Here is a 22,841-nt window from a genome sequence, read left to right on the forward strand (position 1 = left end):
CACACTATATATTTCACATCTTTCTATCCTTTACTATCTAACTTCTTTTTCTTATTCTCATCTTTTTTCAATGTAACAAAAAAAAAAAAAAAGAAGTTGTACATAAAATGTATTATGAAAATATATATTAGGCACTTTGGTGCCATATGACAGTACTTACTTCTAATAAAATAAAATATTAAAAAAAAAAAAAAAAAAAAGAAGAACTTCTTGACTGAGATTAGCTAAGTTGGGGCCCGACTAGGAACTTATCCAGAATGATTCCGCTTTACCTCTGGCCTGTGCAGTTATCAATGTGGCCATTAAGGGGAAAATCTTCCTTTCAACTCTGGGTGTCAACTCCACTCCAGAGTGATTTCTATATAAAAGTCCATTTTATCGGTCAGTCTTTGACTTGTTTTTAGCTTCAATGCATCCAGAATAACACCCATTTAGGACAACATCCATAATCAAAAGTGTTTCCAGAGCTGTTATTTTTGGTTTGGTTATTTATTAGTCCCCTGTGTTTCTAATGTAGATGTGTGACACCTTTCTTTTAATTGCTGTCGGCTGATCGGAAAAAAAAAGGCTTTGGGAAACAGTATTAATAGCTGTATTTGTCCAAAAAAAAAAGAGAGGAAAGTAAAAAAAGCCCAAAGAAATACAAAGGAGGGATGAGAAACAACTGGTAAAGATTGGCAGTGTCTTGTCTACACAACAAAGAGATTAAACAAAAAGAGAAAAACGTGTAACAGTGAGGTTTGCAGTAACGTCAAACAACAGTGAACGCCACTAACAGCAGACAAAGAGAGACGAGTATTAGGAAAAATGGTTTAATATTTGAGACAGAAGCAAACTGCATCACACAATAACATACGTTACAAAAATAAGTCCGACTATTCCACAATTATGTTCACAATGAAGACAGAGAATCAGGAAAAAACTTGGATTTCAACAGCAAAAAGCAAACTCCTAATTTTTTTTAAAAAACTAATACAGTTATCCAACTGCAGCTGATTGACTACTGCTAGCCGTAATACCTTATGTAACTGCACAATACATAATTAAAGAGAAACTTACCCATTTCGTTTGACAAAAATTCTTGACATTTAAGCATATGCAAAGAAATGAGGAAAGCAAGCCAAAGTTATATATATATATATTTTTTTGTTTTTTTTTGTGTAAATTCTTAAAATTAAAGAGTCACCAGTTTATCTGCACCAACTAGAAATCAGTCTCAAAATCAATCATCGCTGGGCCCCACTCGTAGAAGGTGCAGGAACATCCGCTTTTTAATTTCCAGTATAAAAATTTTCCACTGGTACAAAATGCATAATTACAATCAAGTTGTAGAAATATGAAAGCCCACTATATATTTTTTTTTTTGAGTGCGTGTGTGTGGCGTGTTGACATTTTTCTGAGCAAAGCAAAAAACAAAACAAAAAATTTCCAGCACATAACGGTCAATCCAATGCACTAAAAAGAACAACGACACTCACATGGGCTTGCGAATTCCCCACTCATTTTGCATTAACTTTGGCTTTCCTCAAACAAATACTTAAAAACTATATAATTTTTTTTTTCCTTTAATTCTTAATCCTAAATGATAATAGTCTACAAACACCAGATCTCACATCACAGGAGCACAAACACTTGCCTTGTGTGACAGTTTTTTTCTTTTTCCAAAAAAAAAACGCAATGAAGCTACAACTTTTTTTAAAAAACTTTTTTTTTTACTTAAAGATTTTAAAAAAAAAACACAGATACAATGTGCTGGGTGGGTTGGTGGTGAAGGCGACCAGAGTGGGGACAATGAAGTTAGAACAGACCAGGCCAAGAAATTAATCCCCCCAAGGTGATAGAAATTGAACTGATTTGATCCCCTCCCAGCAATTAATGCAGAGAAATATTGGCCCGTTAAAGGTTAACGCATTATTACAGAGCAATTACATGCACAGAAGAATGACAAATGCTTTTGCAAATGGTTAGAAAGTCATAGGCGGCAGCTAAAAATGCTTAATTATTATTATTTAAAAAAAAATCTAACCAGTTCTAAACATTCCTGCCTTGGGGTGTTTTAAAAATGTTTGTGTGTGTGTGTGTGTGTGTGTGTTGTTTTTAATATATATTTTTTAATTTTACAACTAAATGAAAAAAAAAGCTTTATGAGGTTTGCTTTTGCAGCATCTCAATGAATGGCAAGGTTGGGAAATATGGGCACTTATACAGAGAAATAACAAACAATGAACAATCCCAAGCAACAAGACCACAGTTTTAACAATTTAACAAACTTTTTTTCTCTCCGGTTTTAATCTTTTTTTTTTGTCCTTTAATTTTTTTCAAACATGAGAGAATTATTACAAAACACTTAAGTAACAAAACACCCCATGTTATCAAATTACGTATCACAAAGAACACAATTAAGCGCGAGGCAGGAAGTACCTTTCATTATTTTAGTATTGTTGGAATTTGGCACTGTTTAAATTGCAGTTTTCATCTTTTACCAAAAAGAAATAAAGCCAATCTCACATCTTGCTGAACAAAGTACGTCAAACTGTTAATCCCACAGTGAAAAAAAAATAATAAAATCAGACGTCAAAACGTTTCACACGCAAAACACACAATTATTTTATCCTGGAATTGGAGGGTTTTTATTTTTTTCCTTTTCACCTGACCAGTTAAGATTTTTTTTTGGCCATCCGGAAAGAAAAATCTTTTGCGAGTCAGCCAAAAAAAAAAAAAAAAATCCGCTGCGTTACGAAACACTTATAGTAACGTTAAAAATCGCGATGACACCAAAACCTAACCCACACAGTTTACCAACGTGACAAAGTTAACACTTACTGTTTTGTTTTTCTTCTCCCAATACACTTAAACAGTATAAAATATAGGTTCATTTTTAATGTGCATTTACCACAGATTGTCTAGGTGTGAATCAGTTCAGCAAAAGGTGACACAGGTAGGTAGTCTTTTCCCAAACATGGGTCTTCTTTTTAATTATCTTAAATCAGTCTACAAAAAAAGTGGTTTTTTTCATTTCTATATATATTGATGAGAAAGTGGGCCACTTAAATGGCCCTTATCAAAACTTTACACTGCCTGAAAAATGTAAAAACTATTACAGAGCTCTTGATAATATCTGACCAGTTTCTCCAACTAATCAGAAGTAGTCTGTTTCATTGAGAAACCTTTATTCTGCACTCTGGCCACATATTGCTATCGCTATTTCAAGTGACCAGACAGAAAGTCGTTCCCTGTATAATATTTTCAAGTTTGTTTCATGAAAAAAAAAGAAACATTTTCGCCACAGGTTATTTTTTTTAAATCTCTCTCTCTCTCTCTCTCTCTTATATATTTTTGTCTTGCTTTAACTTTCTTAAAATAAGTTTATTTTTTATTTTTCAGTCTCAACACGAACGCAGCTAGGCTTTTTGCTTTCACATTGAACTTTTTTTTTTGAAGTCAGGACTGGATGAGGTCACATGCAAAAAATCTCAAGGTCAAACTGGGCAGAGGGGGGTCAAAGTGGGAAACCAAGTGTGATGTGAGGTCAGAAAGACATCGGAAACAATGACGGAACGATGAGCTTTTTTTTTTTTGGCGCCACGGGGACATGCTAGGCAAACGATGGATTAACGAGCATGAAGATGTCTAGGGGAAAAAAACAAGGAAGAGTCAAAAGTTACACAGAGTCTATGCAGCAGGAACAAAATCATTCACATGGTTGTCGAGATAATGCAAATCTCAGTCATTAGATTCTATGAGCCATTCACATTAATTTGCATTTTTTTTTTTAATAACAACACTAAAAAAAAAGAAGCAAAGGCAACACAAAATTAAAAAAAACATCCAAAAAAATCCATCCATACTTTAAGAGAGATAAAAGAGATGGATTGGTTTTGGGACAGAGATACAGATTTTTTTTTTTTTTTAAATTAAACAAATATATAAACAGGAGAATAAAAAAATCACAAGGTTCAAAATAAAAGACTCAAACTTGACTACATAATGGAAGCTACAGGCAATGAGTTACCACACACTTGAAAAAAGTACAAATAAACGAGAGAAGCGTGATTATTGCAGGGTGTGTTTTATTTTGTGTGTCGTGTGTTTAATTGCAAAGATAAACTTTGATCTCACTCAGCACTTCGGAGACTACTTCATGAGACAGGCTGCAGCTAGGATAGAGGATGAGCTATCTCAGGTATCCAATAAATTAACTATAGATAATTAATAAATAACTTCCATCTTTCTGAGGCAGTAAAAATTTGTATAAAAATAGAGCTGCATTTTTTTACAAATAAAATGTACAGGCTTGTGGCTTTCCTTTTTCACCATTTGTTTTTGATTCAACCATCAGCAAATGTTATCATTTAAATCTTCTCTTTCGTTTCATCCCCTCGTTCCCCCCCCCTCCCCCTCCTGGAAAAAAAAAGAGCCCCTTATGGCAGTGGGAGCAGATCTCAAAGGCTTTTTGTTTCACTAAAAGACCGATGCGATCTGATCACACAAAGCGTGATGTCTTTAACTCGTGGATCGCGTCCGATCAGAAGAATTCTCATTGGAGTTAGATTTTTTTTTCTTTCTTTCTTCCCCCCCTCCCCCCCCTCCTCCCCCCACTTCACAAAAAAAAAAAAAAATGTTCGTGCTTCACATGGTTAACACTTTCAGAGTAGGCCACCGTTCCTTTAACCCGTAAACAGCTGATGTCTTTCTAATCTGCATTGATTGGTTCCCTTAAGCTAAAAAAGCATCTGATGCCTGCGAATCTCGTGGGACTGTTTGGCACCAGTGGCTACTGAGTTAAATTGCACATTTCGGTTAATTTTTTTTTTTTCAAAATCCTCTTAAGACATCTTTTTTTTTGCAAAAAAATCTTTTTTTTTTTTTTTAAACGGAACAAAGCAAAATATTAAATACCGTAAATACAATAAGATTTAAGATACTGAACGTAACAGGAATGAGAGGATAAACAGGCATGGTGGGGGAGGGGGGGGGGGGGGGGCGGGAGGGGGGGCTGGGTGGGCTGGGTGGGAGGAAAATGGAAGTGTAATGTTAAAAACTGTCTCTTGATGAGAGCCGGCAATGATCCTCCTCAGCCACAGACTGGTTCATAGGACTTACCCTAACAAAGCTAAAGTAACAGCATTAACCTCCCACACTAGACTCAGTAGGGCTTGCTGTCGTTCTTGGATCGCTTCAGCTGAACTTTCAAACGCTTCATTCCGATCTGAAAACCGTTCATGGCCTGGATGGCGGCTTGCGCAGAGACAGGGTTGTCGTAACTTACAAAACCTGCGGGACGAGGGTTTGGGGTGGGAGGTTGGGGGGGGGGGGGGGGGGGGGGGGGGGGGGAGGGGTGCAAGGTTCGGAGAAACGGAGAGAAAGAAAACAAATTAGGCAATCTCGCCACACGACCAAAAGGAGGGCACACACTCGCGGATATACATTGTCACGTCTCAGAGTTGTAGATCGCCATTGAGTCAAGCAGCACGGAAACATAAGTTCATAAGTGATAGGAGCAGAATTAGGCCATTCGGCCCACCAAGTCTACTCCGCCATTCTATCACAGCTGTCTATCTCTCCCTCCCAACCCCATTCTCCTGCCTTCGCCCCATAACCTCTGTCACCCTAACTAATCAAGAACCTGCCTTAAAAATACTCTTTGACTTGGCCTCCAATAAATTCCACAGATTCACCACACACTGACTAAAGAAGTTCCTCCTCATCTCCTTTCTAAAGGTACTATATGTCCTTTTATTCTGAGGCTGTGGCCTCTGGGCCTAGACTCTCCCAATAGTGGAAACAATGGTCAAGCATGGAAACAGGCCCACTTAGCCCAAGTTGAGCACTGATCCTTACTAAGCCCCATTTAAGAGGCCTTGAGGCGGGCCTCAAGTAGGGATAAGTAGGGAATGGAAGGATGTGGAACATGTCCAGGCTAAAGAAAGGTTCAGTCCCAAAATGTTGCAAACCATTCTCTCCACAGATGCTGCCTGACCTTCTGAGTTCCTCAGCACTTTGTGTTTGTCCATATACCACCACTTGTTCTGTAGCCAACTATGCCTCAGGGATTTAAGCACTCATCTTGGTACCTCTTAAATTAGTTTAGTTTAGTTTAGAGATATGACCTTCATGTTACAGTTGTACAAGACCACAGGTCAGGCCACATTTAGAGTATTGTGTTCAGTTTTTGGTCACCCTGTTATTGGGAAGATGTCGTCAAGCTGGATAGGGTGCAGAGAGGATTTACAAGGATGTTGCCACGGTTCGAGGGCCTGAGCGAGAGGGAGAGGTTGAGCAGGCTCAGGGGCGGAAAACCCGGGGGGGCCAGAGGGGACACGTCCCCTCCATGTTTTGAGAGGTGGGAACATCCCCCCAAAGTTTTTGTAATCCGGATTTTAAAACCCAGTGAAAGTTTTCGCGAGACAGTGGGGGCGGGACTGATGATCGAGGGCGCCGATTGGACGAGAGAGACGTCGGTCAGCAGGCAATGGGGGCGGGACATGATTCAGCGCGATGATTGGAGGAGGGAGGAGTGGGGGGGGACTGAGGATAGAGTGCCGTGATTGGAGGAGGGAGACGTGGCACAGACCTGCGCTTCATCCGCAGCCAGGATCGATCCCAGCCGGCTCTCTGACGTTGTCCTGTCCCCTCCTGAGTACTCCTCCCCCACGGGTGGTCAGAGAGGTCGGCAGTAGATATCCTCCGGTATAGGATCTTTGGTCGGGAATCAGACGGGCCAGCGCAGAGAAACAGCACTAAACCCAGCTAACTCTGCCTGGCCCGTCAGGTGAGCCTACAGCCTTCCTGGACTTGCGGGAAATATGGCCAGCGTGGAGAAGCAGCGCTGGTATCCCGTCAGTCCAGACAGGGCTGTAGTTAACCCAGTGAGACAGGCAGAGTTGAGCTGCATTTAGCGCTGGATTGAGCCTCCGAAGCCCCGCGCGTGTGTGTGTGTGTGTGTGTGTGTGTGTGTGTGTGAGTGTGCGCATGCGCGCGTGGCCGCCAAAAAATTGTGTCCCCCGGTCCCCTCCATGTTTTGATAGCGAGTTCCGCTTTTGAGCAGGCTAGAACATTATTCCTTGGAGCGCTGGAGGATGAGGGGTGATCTTATAGAGGTGGGCACATAATGAGAGGAATAGATAAATATGACAGGATGAATGCACAGAGTCTTTTACCAAGAGGGGGAATCAAGAACCAGAGGATATTGCTTTGAGGTGAGGGGGGGGAAAGATTAAATAGGGACCCGAGGGGTAACTTTTTTACACAAAGTGTGGAAGGAGTGTGGAATGAGCTGGCAGAGGAGGTAGTTGAGGCAAGTACTATCACAATGTTTAAAAACATTTGAACAGGTACATGGAAAGGACAGGAATAGAAGGATATGGGTCAAACACAGGCAGGTGGGACTAGTCTAGATGGGACGTGTTGGTCAGCGTGGACAAGTTGGGCCAAATTTCCAAACCAAAGGCAACACAGCTTTAGCATTTCCAAACCAAAGGCAACACAGTTTTAGCATTTCCAAACTATATTTTCAAAGCACATTAAGGGCACTGACAGGTCAGTAAAGCCACCCACAGTTTAGTACACATGTGTTCAGTGTTATTCACAGCTCAGACTGAGAAACATGACCCTCTCACTCCCCCATCTTGCAGAGACTGACTGAGGCACTCAACACTTCTGCGTTTTATAGTCCCTCCGGAAGGGGCGTGGCCTTCAGGAGTGAGAATCTCAACATTTTTTAAACACTCTTTTATTTTTCATCAATGGGAAAAATCCTCTTGTCCTGCGCAGCGGAGGGGGACTCTGAGTAAGATGGCCAAAAATTACAGCCGTAAGTGGCAGTGTTTTTTCTAAAATCTATATACAGAACAGGAAGTGGTCAAGATCAGACTTTTAGTAATATAGATATGTGTGTGTGTGTGTATATATATATATATATGTGTATTTATATACATACACATACGTACACAAAAAAGTTCATATACAGACACACACATACACACGTGTGTATGTATATTCACTTTTTTCCTCGTTTATCATATTGTTTACAGTGTACTATGTTTACATATTGTGTTGTGCTGCAGCAAGTAAGAATGTCATTGCTCTATCTGGGACACACAACAATAAAACACTCTTGACTCTCTAAGCTCTCTTGCTCTAGGCCAGGCATCAACACAATGTTTTAAAAGATTGTCAGACTCCATTCAGATGTACTTACCAAAGCACTTGCTAAGATTGGTCTGTTTATCAATGAAGACTTTAGCAGACACTACGTTCCCAAAGGGCATAAACATTTGCAGGATGTCTTGATCACCAAACTCTTGGGGAAGATGGTAAATAAACAGGTTTGCACCTTCTGGACCTGTGGATGCGATTCGAACAAAACAGAAGTCACATTTATTTGTTGAGGAGGAGAGATCCCATGTATATTTAAAATGTCATCGACCGCGGTTCTGAAGTTGTAGAACTGCAGATGCTGATTAATACACAAAAGGGCACAAAGTGCTGGAGTAACTCAGCAGGTCGGGCAGCATCTCTGGAGAACATGGAGAGGTGATATGGTGACATTTGGGTCGAGAAGTTTAGTTTAGTTTAGTTCAGAGATACAGCGTTGAAACAGGCCCTTTGACCCAACAAGTCCGCACCTAACATAGATCACCAACGCACTAGTTCAGTTATCCCACTTTTGCATGCTACACACCAGTTGAGTGTTCTGACATGATCTTTCCTTGCAAAAGACACCAATATGAAGAATAAAGGTAGTCGAAGAAGCGGCTCGACCTGAAACGTCATCTATTAGTTTTCTCCAGAGATGCTGCCTGACCTGCCGAGTTACTCCAGCGTTTTGCGTCTATCTAGAGAAGGAACACATTTTGAGGAGACTTTATTCCTGATTTATAGTTCACTGGAGTTTAGAAGGATGAGGGAGGATCTTATAGAAACACATAAAATTATAAAAGGACTGGACAAGCTAGATGCAGGAAAAATGTTCCCAATGTTGGGCGAGTCCAGAACCAGGTGCCACAGTCTTAGAATAAAGGGGAGGCCATTTAAGACTGAGGTGAGAAAAAAACTTTTTCACCCAGAGAGTTGTGAATTTGTGGAATTCCCTGCCACAGAGGGCAGTGGAGGCCAAATAACTGGATGGATTTAAGAGAGAGTTAGATATAGCTCTAGGGGCTGGTGGAATCAAGGGATGTGGGGAGAAGGCAGGCATGGGCTATTGATTGGGGACGATCAGCCATGATCACAATGAATGGCGGTGCCGGCTCGAAGGGCCAAATGGCCTCCTCCTGCACCTATTTTCTATGTTTCTATAGGTCGGGGCAGGTTGCGGTGGGGTTGATTTCAGCTCTGTCGAAGAAGAAACACTCTGTGATGTTCTGGGAGCTTATGTCTGTCAGATAATCATTCATGAGAGTGAATTATTGCATTCATTAAATGATGATTTCGGCTGACCCAAGAAAACAAGGCAATAATATCTCCCACACACACTGATTAAAATGCCGCAGCGTTTAACCAGAACACACAACTCATTTATTTCTTTGACACTGGGGGTCACTAAAGTGTGTACTCCATTAGATTATGATGTTTATTGAAGGGGTCATAAAAACTGCTTAGTTTTAAAGAGGGAATAAAAGATACAAGATATCAGGAAATAATTTTAAGAAGCCATTAGATCCAAACTGCATTGACTTTGTATAACACTGCTAATTTAATTAAATACCAATCATAACATGAACATATATACCTCATTACCAGAAGTTATTCCCAAATTCACGCTACATTCAACAACAATCTAATGTCAATAATTTCACTAATTTAATATTATTGTTATCCCGATCACTCGCAGACAAATCAATGAGTCTCATAGAAACATATCAACTTCTTAAGGGATAGGACAGGCTAGATGTTGGGGGAGTCCAGAACCGGGGGTCACACAGTTTAAGAATAATGGGTAGGCCATTTAGGATTGAGATGAGGATTTTTTTTTTCACCCAGAGAGTTGTGAATCTCTCCGGACACTCCCTGTTTGAACTGTTGCCGTCAGGCAGACGGTACAGATCTACAAGGACAAGGACGAACAGACTAAAAAACAGTTTTTACCCCACTACTATAAAAGCACTAAATGTAGCCGCCAAGGAACGCAGGGGCGAGACATACTAAGGGACTGTGGTACACTGTGAAATCCACAGAAGGATGGAGGGTTGGGTGTTCATGCGTGCTATTTTCGTGATATTTATTTAGTTGTTTATCTTTTAATATTTTGCCTTGTATGTATCGTTAGCTTTTAGAAATGTTTGAATGGTGCACTGACTGGCTGACATTTTTAAATTTCGTTGTACATGGTTCATGTTACAATGACAATAAAGAAACTATTCTATTCTATTCTATTCTGTGGAACTCTTTGCCACAGAAGGCACTGGAGGCCAATTCACTGGATGTTTTCAAGAGAGAATTCAATTTAGCTCTTAGGGCTAAAGAAATCAAGGGATATGGTGAGAGAGCAGGAACGGGGTCCATCTTAAATGCCACTAGGTTTAAGAAGGAACTGCAGATGCTGGAAAAATCGAAGGTAGACAAAAATTGCTGGAGAAACTCAAGCGGGTGAGGCAGCATCTGTGGAGAGAAGGAAATAGACGACGTCGCTTATTTTTCGGTGACCTTGTACGTCAGTCATTGATGCCGGCAGTCACCGAAAAAATCGGCAAGTGGGACAGGCCCTTAACTGCTGCGATTAAAACCAGGTTATGTGCTTCCTAGTCCGTCAATCCCAGTAGCTTTGTGTACCTATTTACCGGCAAAAACTTCCATTATCAACTTAACATCAGTAGCATTCATTATTAATTTAATACACACATTCCTCGGTAATACCACTTTAATTGGCAATTTAACACTTGTATTGTTTACTATTAATCACTGATTGCATTCATGAATATTGCTCATTACCAATTTAACGTCTGTTTGCAATCTATTACCAATTAAACATTCATTACCAATATTCTTCAATGCTTATGTTACATCGATAGAAAATGGGACCATATCTCAAACGCTGACAGCAATGAGAGATAAGTGCGGAAGTTTAGAGAAAAGAAATGTATTGTCGGGTACTATTGTCACTATTTTTCTGTACGTGCCGCAGCCACTACTGTCAGATGTCTTACACCCATGAAAATGGAATATATCCTTCTGCAGGTAAATTATGCAGTGTCCAATTTGTATAGGACAGCACACTTATTTTTTAAATAACATTTTGCCCAAGAGAATGAAGAGGGGCATGTATGAATGAATGAATGAATACGTTATGGGCCAAGTATGTACACATACAAGGAATTTGCCTTGGTGCTCCGCTCGCAAATAACAACACAACATACAGTAAACCATTAAGAATAAAACATAAAACATTAAAACATTACAGTTTAAACACATGAATGAAATAAAATACCAGAGCAAAAGGAGGCAACAGACTTTTGGTTATTGAGTAGAGCTACTGCTCGTGGAATATGAAGTGAACAATGAACAATTATCTGAAGTTTGAACAAGAGAGGTGACTGATGAGTTGCCACGAAAATCCATCAACCGTTCCCACAAGCAGTGAACTTGGTTTAAAATTGTCCGAGTATAGTAATATTCAAAGAGATGTGAATGTAGACTTGTATTTTAGTTTAACGATACAGTGTGGAAACCTGTCCTTCGGCCCAGCGTGTCCACACCGACCAACATTCATCTGTACACTAGTTCTATCCTACACACTAAGGATACTTTTCAGAAGCCAATTAACCTACAAACCTGCACTTCTCTGGAATGTGGGAGGAAACCGGAGAAAGCCCACAGGGTCGCGGTGGAAAATGCGCAAACACCCGTACAGACAGCACCGCTAGTCAGGATCGAACCCGGGTCTCTGGCGCTGAGAGGCGGCAACTCCTCCGCTGTGCCACCATTCCGTCCCTGTGACTAAGTCTACGATTTTCTCACCAACCTTTTAAAATGCTGATGGAAAAATGGACAAAAATGCTGGAGAAACTCAACGGGTGAGGCAGCGTCTATGGAGCGAAGGAATAGGTGACGTTTCGGGTCGAGACCCTTCTTCAGTCTGATGTGGAGGTGGGGGAGGAGGGGGGGGGGGGGGGGGGAAGAGGAAAGGAAGAGGCGAAGACAGTGGATATGTCTGATCGTCGACTGTTTCCAGCTTTTCCTACTTCAGATTTCCAGAATCAGCAGTGTTTTTTAAATTTTCTATTAACCTTTTCATGAAAGGATCAAGGATCCATGGTGTCGCTGGTTGGCCATGATGGGCCGAAGGGCCTGTTCCCACTCTGTGTCTCTGCAGTCTAAGACGGGAGGGTTGTAGAGCGAGCACTCACCTTCCTTCTGGCTGCCCGCGGCGCTCTGTTGCTGCAGCAGGCTCTGGCTGTACAGTGTGGGCAGTGCTGCAGCGGCATACTGCTGGATTCCTGAGTAGGCCTGGGTCAGGGCATCCATGGTGCCGGCAGAACCGTTTGTCAAGCCTGCTGCTCCCAGTCCTCCGTTCAGTGCCGCCATACCTGAGAGCATTTGAGCAACTTTACATCAAACCGACAATAAAGAAAAAAAATTGCACTCACTCAATAGTTCCTTCACCAAAAATGGGTCACACCCACACTCAGCATTCCCTTCCCAGGAGAGGCTGCTTCACTCAACATGGGTCATGCAACATGCTAGCGACATGCAACTGGCCTGGGCTTGAGTGGGTGGGAGGATGCATGATGGATGGATGGATGGATGGATGCATGATGTGCCATTTGGTATTTGGCACGGGAGGACCTGAACTGACCTCCCCACCATCGACAGGAGTCGCCACATCAAAATGGCAGCCAGCATCGCCAGGGACCCACAACACCCTGGCCACGATCTCATTTCTCCACTGCCATCGGGAAGAAGGTACAAGAGCCTGAAAACTGTAACGTCCAGGTTCAGGAACAGCTTCTTCCCCACAACCATCAGGCTACTAAACACTACAACCTCCAAGTAGGCTACAAACTACATAGATTTGGGGGCATTATTTTTTGACTTTGTTTGTTTTACATGTTTGTGTATACGATATATATGTTCAAGAAAGAACTGCGGATGCAGAAAGGTAGACAAAATTGCTGGAGAAACTCAGCGGGTGTGGCAGCATCTATGGAGCGAAGGAAATAGGCAACGTTTCGGGCCAAAACCCTTCTTCAGACTATATATTATATATATATATATATATATGTACGTATGTGTACAAGATTTACATGGATGTTGCCAGGACTTGAGGACCTAAGCTACAGGAAGAGGTTGGGCAGGCTGATATGAAATTATCGGGTGAATGTATCCTTTTACCAGGGTAGGGGAATCAAGAACCAGAGGGCATATGTTTAAGGCGAGGTGGGGGAAGATTTAATAGGAATCTGAGGGGCAACTTTTTCGTACAGAGGGTGGTGGGTGTATGGAACGAGCTGCCAGAGGAGGTAGTTGAGGCAGGTATATTTAATAACATTTAAAGGACATTTGGACAGGTATATGAATAGGAAAGTTACAGAGTTGATGTGGACAAGCTTTTCCCTTTGAGAATAGGGAAGATTCAAACAAGAGGACATGACTTCAGAATTAAGGGACAGAAGTTTAGGGGTAATATGAGGGGAACTTCTTTAGGCAGAGAGTGGTAGCGGTGTGGAATGAGCTCCCAGTGGAAGTGGTGGAGGCAGGTTCATTGGTATCATTTAAAAATAAATTGGATAGGCAGATGGATGAGAAGGGAATGGAGGGTTATGGTATGAGTGCAGGCAGGTGGGACTAAAGGGGGAAAAAAATTGGTTCGGCACGGACTAGTAGGGCCGAGATGGCCTGTTTCCGTGCTGTAATTGTTATATGGTTATTATATGGTTATATGGAAAGGATTTGAAGGATATGGGCCAAACAGGGGCAGGTGGGGCTAGCAAAGATGGGGCATCTTGGTCAGCGTATGGACAAGTTGGGCCAAAGGGCCTGTTTCCCTGCCGTACGAGTCTGTGACCATTGATTTAGCCCATGCATCGCAGACACAGAACTTGGAGGTGCAATGAACTGTGATAAGGACAACAGAGTTGAAGAAGACATGGACATGGCCTGTGTCAGTGGATGCCATTTAAGGTTGAGAAATGTTTGTGTTGAGAATTGGCAGGAAGAACAAAAAGAGCCAATATAACCCGGAGTTGAGAATTTAAAATGGGGCACAAGAACTGTGCTTAGTTGGGTGGCACTGTGGGTCTGCTGCCTTACAGGTCCAGAGACCCAGGTTTGATCCTGACCTCCAGCGCTGTCTGTGTGGAGTTTACATGTTCTTCCCTGTGACTGCATGGGTTTGGCACAAGTGCTCCATTTTCCCTCCCACATCCCAAAGATAACTTGTCCTCTGGGCTGAGTGGCTGTGCAGAATGGGGAGAATAGGTTGCGAGGGGGGGGGGGGGGGGGGGGGGGGATATTGGTGGGGGAATGGGAATGAGCTGCTACAGATTCAATGGGCCAAATAGCTGCCTTGCATGTTGTAATGAAACATGGAAATAGTTTGCTGAAAGTGGTTGAGGAAGTAATTGAAAAGACACCTAGGATGTTGGGCTCTGTAAAGCCAGGCGATATCTACATGAGGAAGATATTTTAAGAATAAGGAGTGAGCCATTTAGTCTGTGGAATTCTCTGCCTCAGAGGGCGGTGGAGGCCGGTTCTCTAGATGCTTTCAAGAGAGAGCTAGATAGGGCTTAAAAATAGCGGAGTCAGGGGATATGGGGAGAAGGCGGGAACGGGGTACTGATTGGGGATGATCGGCTATGATCACATTGAATGGCGGTGCTGGCACGAAGGGCCAAATGGCCAACTCCTGCACCTATTGTCTATTGTCTATTGATAGACACAAGATGCTGGAGTAACTCAGTGGGTCAGGCAGCATCTCTGGAGAAAAGGAATAGACGTTTCGGGTCGAGACTCTTCTTCAGATGTATTCCTTCCATCCAGAGATGCTGCCTGACCCACTGAATTACTCCAGCATTTTGCATCTGTCTTTGGTGTAAACCAGCATCTGCAGTTCCTTTCTACACTACAATGGGGATTTTTTTATAAAACACTGCGTCGTCTACAGCTGAAGTTTAATTCAGTTTAGTTTCGAGATACAGAGTGAAAACGGGCCCATCATCCCACCGAGACCACGCTGACCAACCATCAAATGCACACTAGTACTATGTCACTTTCGCATCCTACACACTAGGGACAATTTTACAGAAGCCAATTAACCTACAAACCTGCACGTCTTTGGAGTGTGGGAGGAAACTGGAACACGCTGGGAGAAAATCCAAGTGCTCGTAGGGAAAACGCACAAACTCCATACTGACATCACTAGTTGGCCAAAGAAATTCTTCCTCATCTCTGTTCTAAAGGTAGGTCTTGAGGCTGTGTCCTAGACTCTCCCACTACTGGGAGCATCCTCTCCACATCCACTCTATCCAGGCCTTTCACTATTCAGTAAGTTTCAATGTGACCCCCCCCTCCTCCCTAAACGTTTTAAAACTCCAACGAGTACAGACCCAGTGCCTTCGAACGCTCATCATATGTTAACCCATTCATTCATAGAAACATAGAAAATAGGTGCAGGAGGAGGCCATTCAGCCCTTCGAGCCTGCACCGCCATTCATTGTGATCATGGCTGATCGTCCCCAATCAATAACCCGTGCCTGCCTTCTCCCCATATCCCTTGATTCCACTGGCCGCTAGAGCTCTATCTAACTCTCTCTTAAATCCATCCAGTGATTTGCCCTCCACTGCCCTCTGTGGCAGGGAATTCCACACATTCACAACTCTCTGGGTGAAAACGTTTTTTCTCACCTCAGTCTTAAATGGCCTCCCCTTTATTCTAAGACTGCGGCCCCTGGTTCTGGAGTCGCCCTACATCGGGAACATTTTTCGTGCATCTAGCTTTCCCGGGATCATTCCCGTAAGCCTTCTCCGGATCCTCTCCAGTGCCAACACATCCTTACTCAGATACAGGACAGGTTGAGAGAGATGCGGGCCAAACGCAGGCAGGTGGGACTGGTGGTCTTATAGGTTTAACGTGTCGATCGTCAAGATGATGCGACAGTGAAGGGTCCATTTGAAGGAACATGAGGAGGACGTTGGTGAACACGGTCCTGAAATGGGTGGTCCTGAACAGTAGATGGCAGTGTGGGTCACATTAAGCTGCAGACTGATGGATGGCCTTGCTTCAGCCCAGTTCCAACCCCCACCCCTTCCCCCCCTCCCCCACAGGGCAGGCACCCCAAGCCCATGTGTACTGTACCTGCCAGTGCATTAATGTTATTTAACCCAACTGTGGCTCCGGCGAGGCCTTGGAGTGTCCCCAGAGATGTCAGTGAGTTCATGGCAGCCGCAGTGCCAGAGTTATTCGTTCCCGCTACTAGAGGTGTGGAAGGCACGGGGTGAAGAAGAAGAAGAGAAGAAGGAGTAGAGTAGAAGAAGCAGAGAAACCATTAACACTGAACCTGCGGAGAAAAGGAAGACTAACACCCACAATCCTCCCGTCCCATCCCCTCCCCCGTGAACAATAACTACAAACGCTTTAACTCCCCCTTCCATTCCCACACTGACCTCTCTGTCCAGAGCCTCCTCCATTGTCAGAGTGAGGCCCAGCGCAAATTGGAGGACCAGCACCTCATATTTCACTTGGGCAGCTGACACAACCAGCGGTGTGAACATTGATTGCTCTTGACTTCAAGTAACCCCTTGCATCCCCTCTCTCTCTCTCTCCGTCCCTTCCCCACCCAAGTCACCGTACTAGATTCACAGTCAACCTGTTGAGTTTCACTGTCAGTATGTTGTTATCTCCTCGCCCACAGCTAACAATGGACCATTTATTTGATCATCTTTCATTCATTTGTTCTATAACCTCACGACATCATCGTCTATATCTCTCGTTTCCCTCTCCCTTGACTCTCAGTCTGAAGAAGAGTCGCAACCCAAAATGTCACCTATTCCTTTTCTCCAGAGATGCTGGGAGAGAGAAGGGGAGGGGAGGGAGAGGGGAGAGGGCAGAGTAACGGGCACACCAGAACCAGGGGCCACAGTTTAAGACTAAGGGGTAAGCCATTTAGAACGGAGACGAGGGAACACTTTTTCTCACAGAGAGTGGTGAGTCTGTGGAATTCTCTGCCTCAGAGGGCGGTGGAGGCCGGTTCTCTGGATACTTTCAAGAGAGAGCTGGATAGGGCTCTAAAAAATAGCGGAGTCAGGGGATATGGGGAGAAGGCAGGAACGGGGTACTGATTGGGGATGATCGGCCATGATCACATTGAATGGCGGTGCTGGCTCGAAGGGCCGAATGGCCTACTACTGCACCTATTGTCTATTATCAATGAGGGGGAGGCAATCAGCAAGGCTTAAGATGGTTGGCACAGGCTAGGGGCATGAGGATGGGGAGTGGGGAGGAAAGAAGAACTGAACACCAAGTTCCATTGCAACTGTGACATACCAGCTCTGTGGCTCGCCAGTCAAGTCAATTTAGACCCTAAGATGGAGGAGATGGTGCTGTTACTTGCAATTTGATTTGGACAGCCAACTCTCTCACAAATCTATCCTTCCCTCCCCCTCCTACAGGGTTTCCTCCAAGACTAGGTTTTATTGTCGTTGTGGTTTGCATTTATATAACTCCTTCACCGCAACCTGCCAAACAACCAAATCTATCTCACAGCAGAATTAGTGGCCCCAGAGCAGAAGTGTCCAGGTCGCGGGGCTGGAAACTGGAAGTATCCCTCCCGAGCTAACTCTGCCACCACCATAGAAACATAGAAAATAGGTGCAGGAGTAGGCCATTCGGCCCTTCGAGCCTGCACCGCCATTCAATGTAATCATGGCTGATCATCCAACTCAGTATCCTGTACCTGCCTTCTCTCCATACCCCCTGATCCCTTTAGCCACAAGGGCCACATCTAACTCCCTCTTAAATATAGCCAATGAACTGTGGCCTCAACTACCTTCTGTGGCAGAGAATTCCAGAGATTCACCACTCTCTGTGTGAAAAATGTTTTTCTCATCTCGGTCCTAAAAGATTTCCCCCTTATCCTCAAACTGTGTCCCCTTGTTCTGGACTTCCCCAACATCGGGAACAATCTTCCTGCATCTAGCCTGTCCAACCCTTTAAGAATTTTGTAGTTTCTATAAGATCCCCCCTCAATCTTTTAAATTCTAGCGAGTACAAGCCGAGTCTATCCAGTCTTTCTTCATATGAAAGTCCTGCCATCCCAGGAATCAGTCTGGTGAACCTTCTCTGTACTCCCTCTATGGCAAGAATGTCATTCCTCAGATTAGGAGACCAAAACTGTACGCAATACTCCAGGTGTGGTCTCACCAAGACCCTGTACAACTGCAGTAGGACCTCCCTGCTCCTATACTCAAATCCTTTTGCTATGAATCATCATCTATTCGTCAACTACCATCATCTATCGTGACAAGTGATGGGTTTCCCACTGACTGTCGCCGGAAGCTTGCGCCCTTTTGAGGACCCATGTTGACGGCGAGGTCAACATTTGAAACATGGAAAATGGACACGATAGAAGAAGCGGAACTAGCAACGGGAAAATTAATATGGAAACTTGGGTCAGGAGAGACGAGGAAAAGCCGGGACAAAGGGAAGTGTCTTGGGTGGGGTATGCAGGGGTTGAAAGAGGCAAGTGTGGATCTAACGGGACTCTGGCAGATGAAACGGGGAGGCCTAAAGTAGAATAGAAGAAATTAATTCATAAACAGCAAGACTATTACCATTACCATTACCATCAGTACTTTAGTCTACCCTGCCAGGTTCGATTCTCTCTCCATCCATCTCCACAATTTAGCTCCCAATATAAATCACACACAAAACCCTATAACATTAGTGTACAATCTAGAGGTACGAGTCAACATCCCATGATGCTCCAATCCCTCTAGTGGTGGGAGCAAGGTATTGCAGCAAGACCAGTTTACATGAGTCAGATAAACAGTAGCTCTGAGGGTGAACGGAATCAAGGGAGAAGGCTGGAACAGGGTACGGATTCTGGATGATCAGATCCAGTGCAGGCTTGAAGGGCCAAATGGCCTACTCCTACACCTGTTTTTCTATCTTTCTACGGGCAATTTCCATCACCAAGGTGGCAATGTAAAACCAGGCAAGAGGTTATAAATAAATATATACCATTGTACGAGTTTACCCAAGAGCTCTCCTTAGTTGGAAAAAAAAATCAAACTTGTGGTAAGCACGTAGAATGTACGTAGCGGGTACGCCGGAGCTCGGGACGTCTCTTAGCGGCTTGTAACGCTAACGGCAGGTACTTGGGAAACGCGGTAAGCTCGGGAAGACTCGTGAAGATTTTTCAACATGCTGAAAAATGTCCACGAGAGCCCTGAGTACCGACGAGCGGCCATTACCGTAATTCTCCGAGTTCGAATCAGGGGAAACTCGGGAGAACTCTTGAATGAACTCGTACACAGGAGGTCGTTTGGTCTTCAGGTGGAATGGGCGGGGGGGGGAAGGTGGATTGTCATTGTAAGCTTGTTTCCACTGAAGACTCATTTCCACCAGAATAACTGCACTCCTAATGGTGACCCGCAATGTAAGTCAAATTTATTTGCAACATTGTTGGTGAATTATTCCACCAGTGGCACTGCGCATTATTACATGTAGCTCCCATTCTCCATGTTGACGGTGGAGTCGGTATTGGAAGGAGGTTGATGTGCCCACGCTGGGTATTTAAGTGGGTTATTTGCAAGTTTATACTGTCACGGAAATCGAATAGAACGTGTGGAACACTTACCAGGCATCGACTGCTGGCTGCTGCCCCATTGCACTGCAGGAACAAAGATAAAAACATTCACTCACAGGCACAGGCTGCTTCCCACCATCTCTACTACAGCATAGCTTAAGTAACAACGTATCTGGATTGTCAACGTGCCTCCCGAGTGCCCTGCATCAATGTGGTCTGCGTAACTCCTCTTGTGTCCCATTGCCGGCAGATTCGAGGCAACAGACCTTCATGGTCAGATCAACATCCCTGCACTTCTAGAGATCGACGCCAAACCTGTGACTCTGCACACTGAATGTACCACTGCTGTACACTTGTACTGGGTCTGAGATGCTCATCTAATTTGTATCTAAGTGCTTATGCATAGTGATTTTGATAGTGCATAGAATTTTTCTTTGGGTAGTTTGAATCCTGATAATGTCTGTAAGGCCTGGGTGGAATAGACAAGGAGAGGAGATTTCCAGAAGTGGGATATTCAAGGCCCCCCGCACATTAACACTATCCTACACCCACTGGGGCCAATCTTTTTTACATTTACCAAGGCAATCAACCTACAAACCTGCACGACTTTGGAGTGTGGGATGAAACTGAAGATCTCGGAGAAAACCCACGCATATCATGGGGGAAGAACGTACACGCTCCGTACAGACAGCACCCGTAGTCGGGATTGAACCCGGGTCTCTGGTGCTGCATTTGATGTAAGGCAGCAACTTACCGCTGCGCCACCGTGGGTGACCAGCCATGATCATATTGAATGGCGGTGCTGCCTCGAAGGGCCGAATGGCCTACTCCCGCACCTATTTCCCATGTTTCTATGTTTCTAAAACATCGGAGGGGGAAAGGAGGTGAAGCAGGGCAATGCGTCGGTCATTCGGACAGACAGCTGGTGTAAACTGGGAGCCTGGAGCAAAGCTGAGCTACAAGCAGCAGTCTGAGTGCTGTCTCCTGTCCTTATCAGATGACAGGAGACAACCTGGTGATCAATAATACTGAATGGAGCCAGGGCCGTAAGCTGTGCAGGGTAGTTAAGTCCACTGACAGCGACACAATGGGAAGATGTTTTGTGGAGAGACGCTGGCTTTACAGACGACAATTACCGAGAAAGACACAAAATGCTGGAGGGAAATGGCGGCATCTCTGGAGAGAATGATTGGGTGACGTTTCGGGTCGAGACCCTTCCTCAGACTGAGAGTTGGGGGGGAGGGAGGGGGGGCATAGAGATGCGGAAGGGCATGGCGTGAAAACGAGAGATTAAAGAGGACGAGGCTCAAGGAGAACTGTAGATTGGATCGTTGTTAGGTGAGGGGAAGGTGACAACGAGGTGTGCAATCAATAAAATGTAATCAGGAGGAGAGAGAAGGGTGGGGGAGGGATGGAGAGAGAGGGAGGGCAAGGGCTACACGAAGTTAGAGGAATCAAAACTTATACCGTTGGGCTATACGCTGCCCATGCTGCAAAATATGAGGTGCGGTTCCTCCAGTTTGCAGTGGGCCAATTAACCTCCAAATCAGAACATTTTTAGGATGTGAGAACATTTGCAGAAATCAATTAACCTACAAACCTGTATGCCTTTGGAGCGTGGGAGGAAACCGGGGCACCCAGATAAAACCCACATGGTTACAGGGAGACAGAGAGTGGTGAGTCTGTGGAATTCTCTGCCTCAGAGGGTGGTGGAGGCCGGTGTCTGGATGCTTTCAAGAGAGAGCTAGATAGGGCTCTTAAAAATAGCGGAGTCAGGGGATATGGGGAGAAGGCAGGAACGGGGTACTGATTGTGAATGATCAGCCATGATCACATTGAATGGCGGCGCTGACTCGAAGGGCTAAATGGCCTACTCCTGCACCTATTGTCTATTGTCTATTGACAGCACCCGTAGTCAGGATCGAACCCGCGTCTCTGGCGCTGTAATGGGCGTGTCTCACTTACGCGACTTTTGAAAATCCAGAAAGACGCTACGACTCTTTGGGCGACTGAGGAGATGACTCACGACCGTACGGGCGACATGTCGCGGGGTGAAGCCTGCATGGTCATGAGTAGTCGCCCTAAGAGTCGTACCTTGTTCTGGTCGCCGCTGGATTTTCAACATGTTGAAAATTTCCGGCAACCTGCAACGACCTATGATGGGTGCCGGCAGTCGCCGAAAAAGTTGCGTAAGTGGGACAGGCCCATCAGGCGGCAACTCTACCGCTGCGCCACCGTGCCGCACAAACCGATTGTTAGAGCAATCTGATTGCATAGTAACATGAATAGAGACTCCGTGGCTGTGCAACTTCTGCTGTGGTCATTTCCTGCCGCTCCAGGTGACATCTTTTAGAAACATAGAAACAGAAATTAGGTGCAGGAGTAGGCCATTCAGCCCTTCGAGCCTGCACCGCCATTCAATATGATCATGGCTGATCATCCAACTCAGTATCCTGTACCTGCCTTCTCTCCATACCCCCTGATCCCTTTAACCACAAGGGCCACATCTAACTCCCTCTTAAATATAGCCAATGAACTGGCCTCAACTACCCTCTGCGGCAGAGAGTTCCAGAGATTCACCACTCTCTGTGTGAAAAAAGTTCTCCTCATCTCGGTTTTAAAGGATTTCCCCCTTATCCTTAAACTGTGACCCCTTGTCCTGGACTTCCCCAACATCGGGAACAATCTTCCTGCATCTAGCCTGTCCAACCCCTTAAGAATTTTGTAAGTTTCTATAAGATCCCCTCTCAATCTCCTAAATTCTAGAGAGTATAAACCAAGTCTATCCAGTCTTTCTTCATAAGACAGTCCTGACATCCCAGGAATCAGTCTGGTGAACCTTCTCTGCACTCCCTCTATGGCAATAATGTCCTTCCTCAGATTTGGAGACCAAAACTGTACGCAATTTTCACTTTCTCTTGGGTCTCTACACAAGGTTCCATCATTTGTCGGCATTAATCTTTGATGCAGCCTCTGAGAGTGTAGCACTAGACTCCTGCACCTATTGTCTATTGTCTATCTCTGATGTTGTAACTAAAGATGCTGCCAAGAGCCCGCGTGCAGATGGGGAGCCTGGGAGCGATCGTTAAGGTCGGT

General features: G+C 44.4%; 1 protein-coding gene across 5 annotated transcripts in view; it reads right to left on the minus strand.

The window, feature by feature from the left end:
• Positions 1-798: 798 nt before the first annotated feature.
• The window catches only part of celf2 (cugbp, Elav-like family member 2), a 559,937-nt gene continuing 537,894 nt past the window's right edge, over positions 799-22,841 (minus strand). For all 5 annotated transcript variants that reach the window (XM_055653430.1, XM_055653427.1, XM_055653429.1 and 2 more), the window contains 6 exons: positions 19,797-19,829; positions 16,295-16,411; positions 12,348-12,527; positions 8,201-8,344; positions 5,104-5,274; positions 799-3,630 (listed from right to left, as the gene is read on the minus strand). In XM_055653430.1, the coding sequence (XP_055509405.1) occupies positions 5,147-5,274; positions 8,201-8,344; positions 12,348-12,527; positions 16,295-16,411; positions 19,797-19,829 (602 nt within the window). In that variant the 3' untranslated portion in view covers positions 799-3,630; positions 5,104-5,146. The remainder of the gene's footprint in view (positions 3,631-5,103; positions 5,275-8,200; positions 8,345-12,347; positions 12,528-16,294; positions 16,412-19,796; positions 19,830-22,841) is intronic.

This window comes from Leucoraja erinacea, chromosome 22, assembly GCF_028641065.1.
Source record: "Leucoraja erinacea ecotype New England chromosome 22, Leri_hhj_1, whole genome shotgun sequence".
Lineage (NCBI taxonomy): Eukaryota > Metazoa > Chordata > Chondrichthyes > Rajiformes > Rajidae > Leucoraja > Leucoraja erinaceus.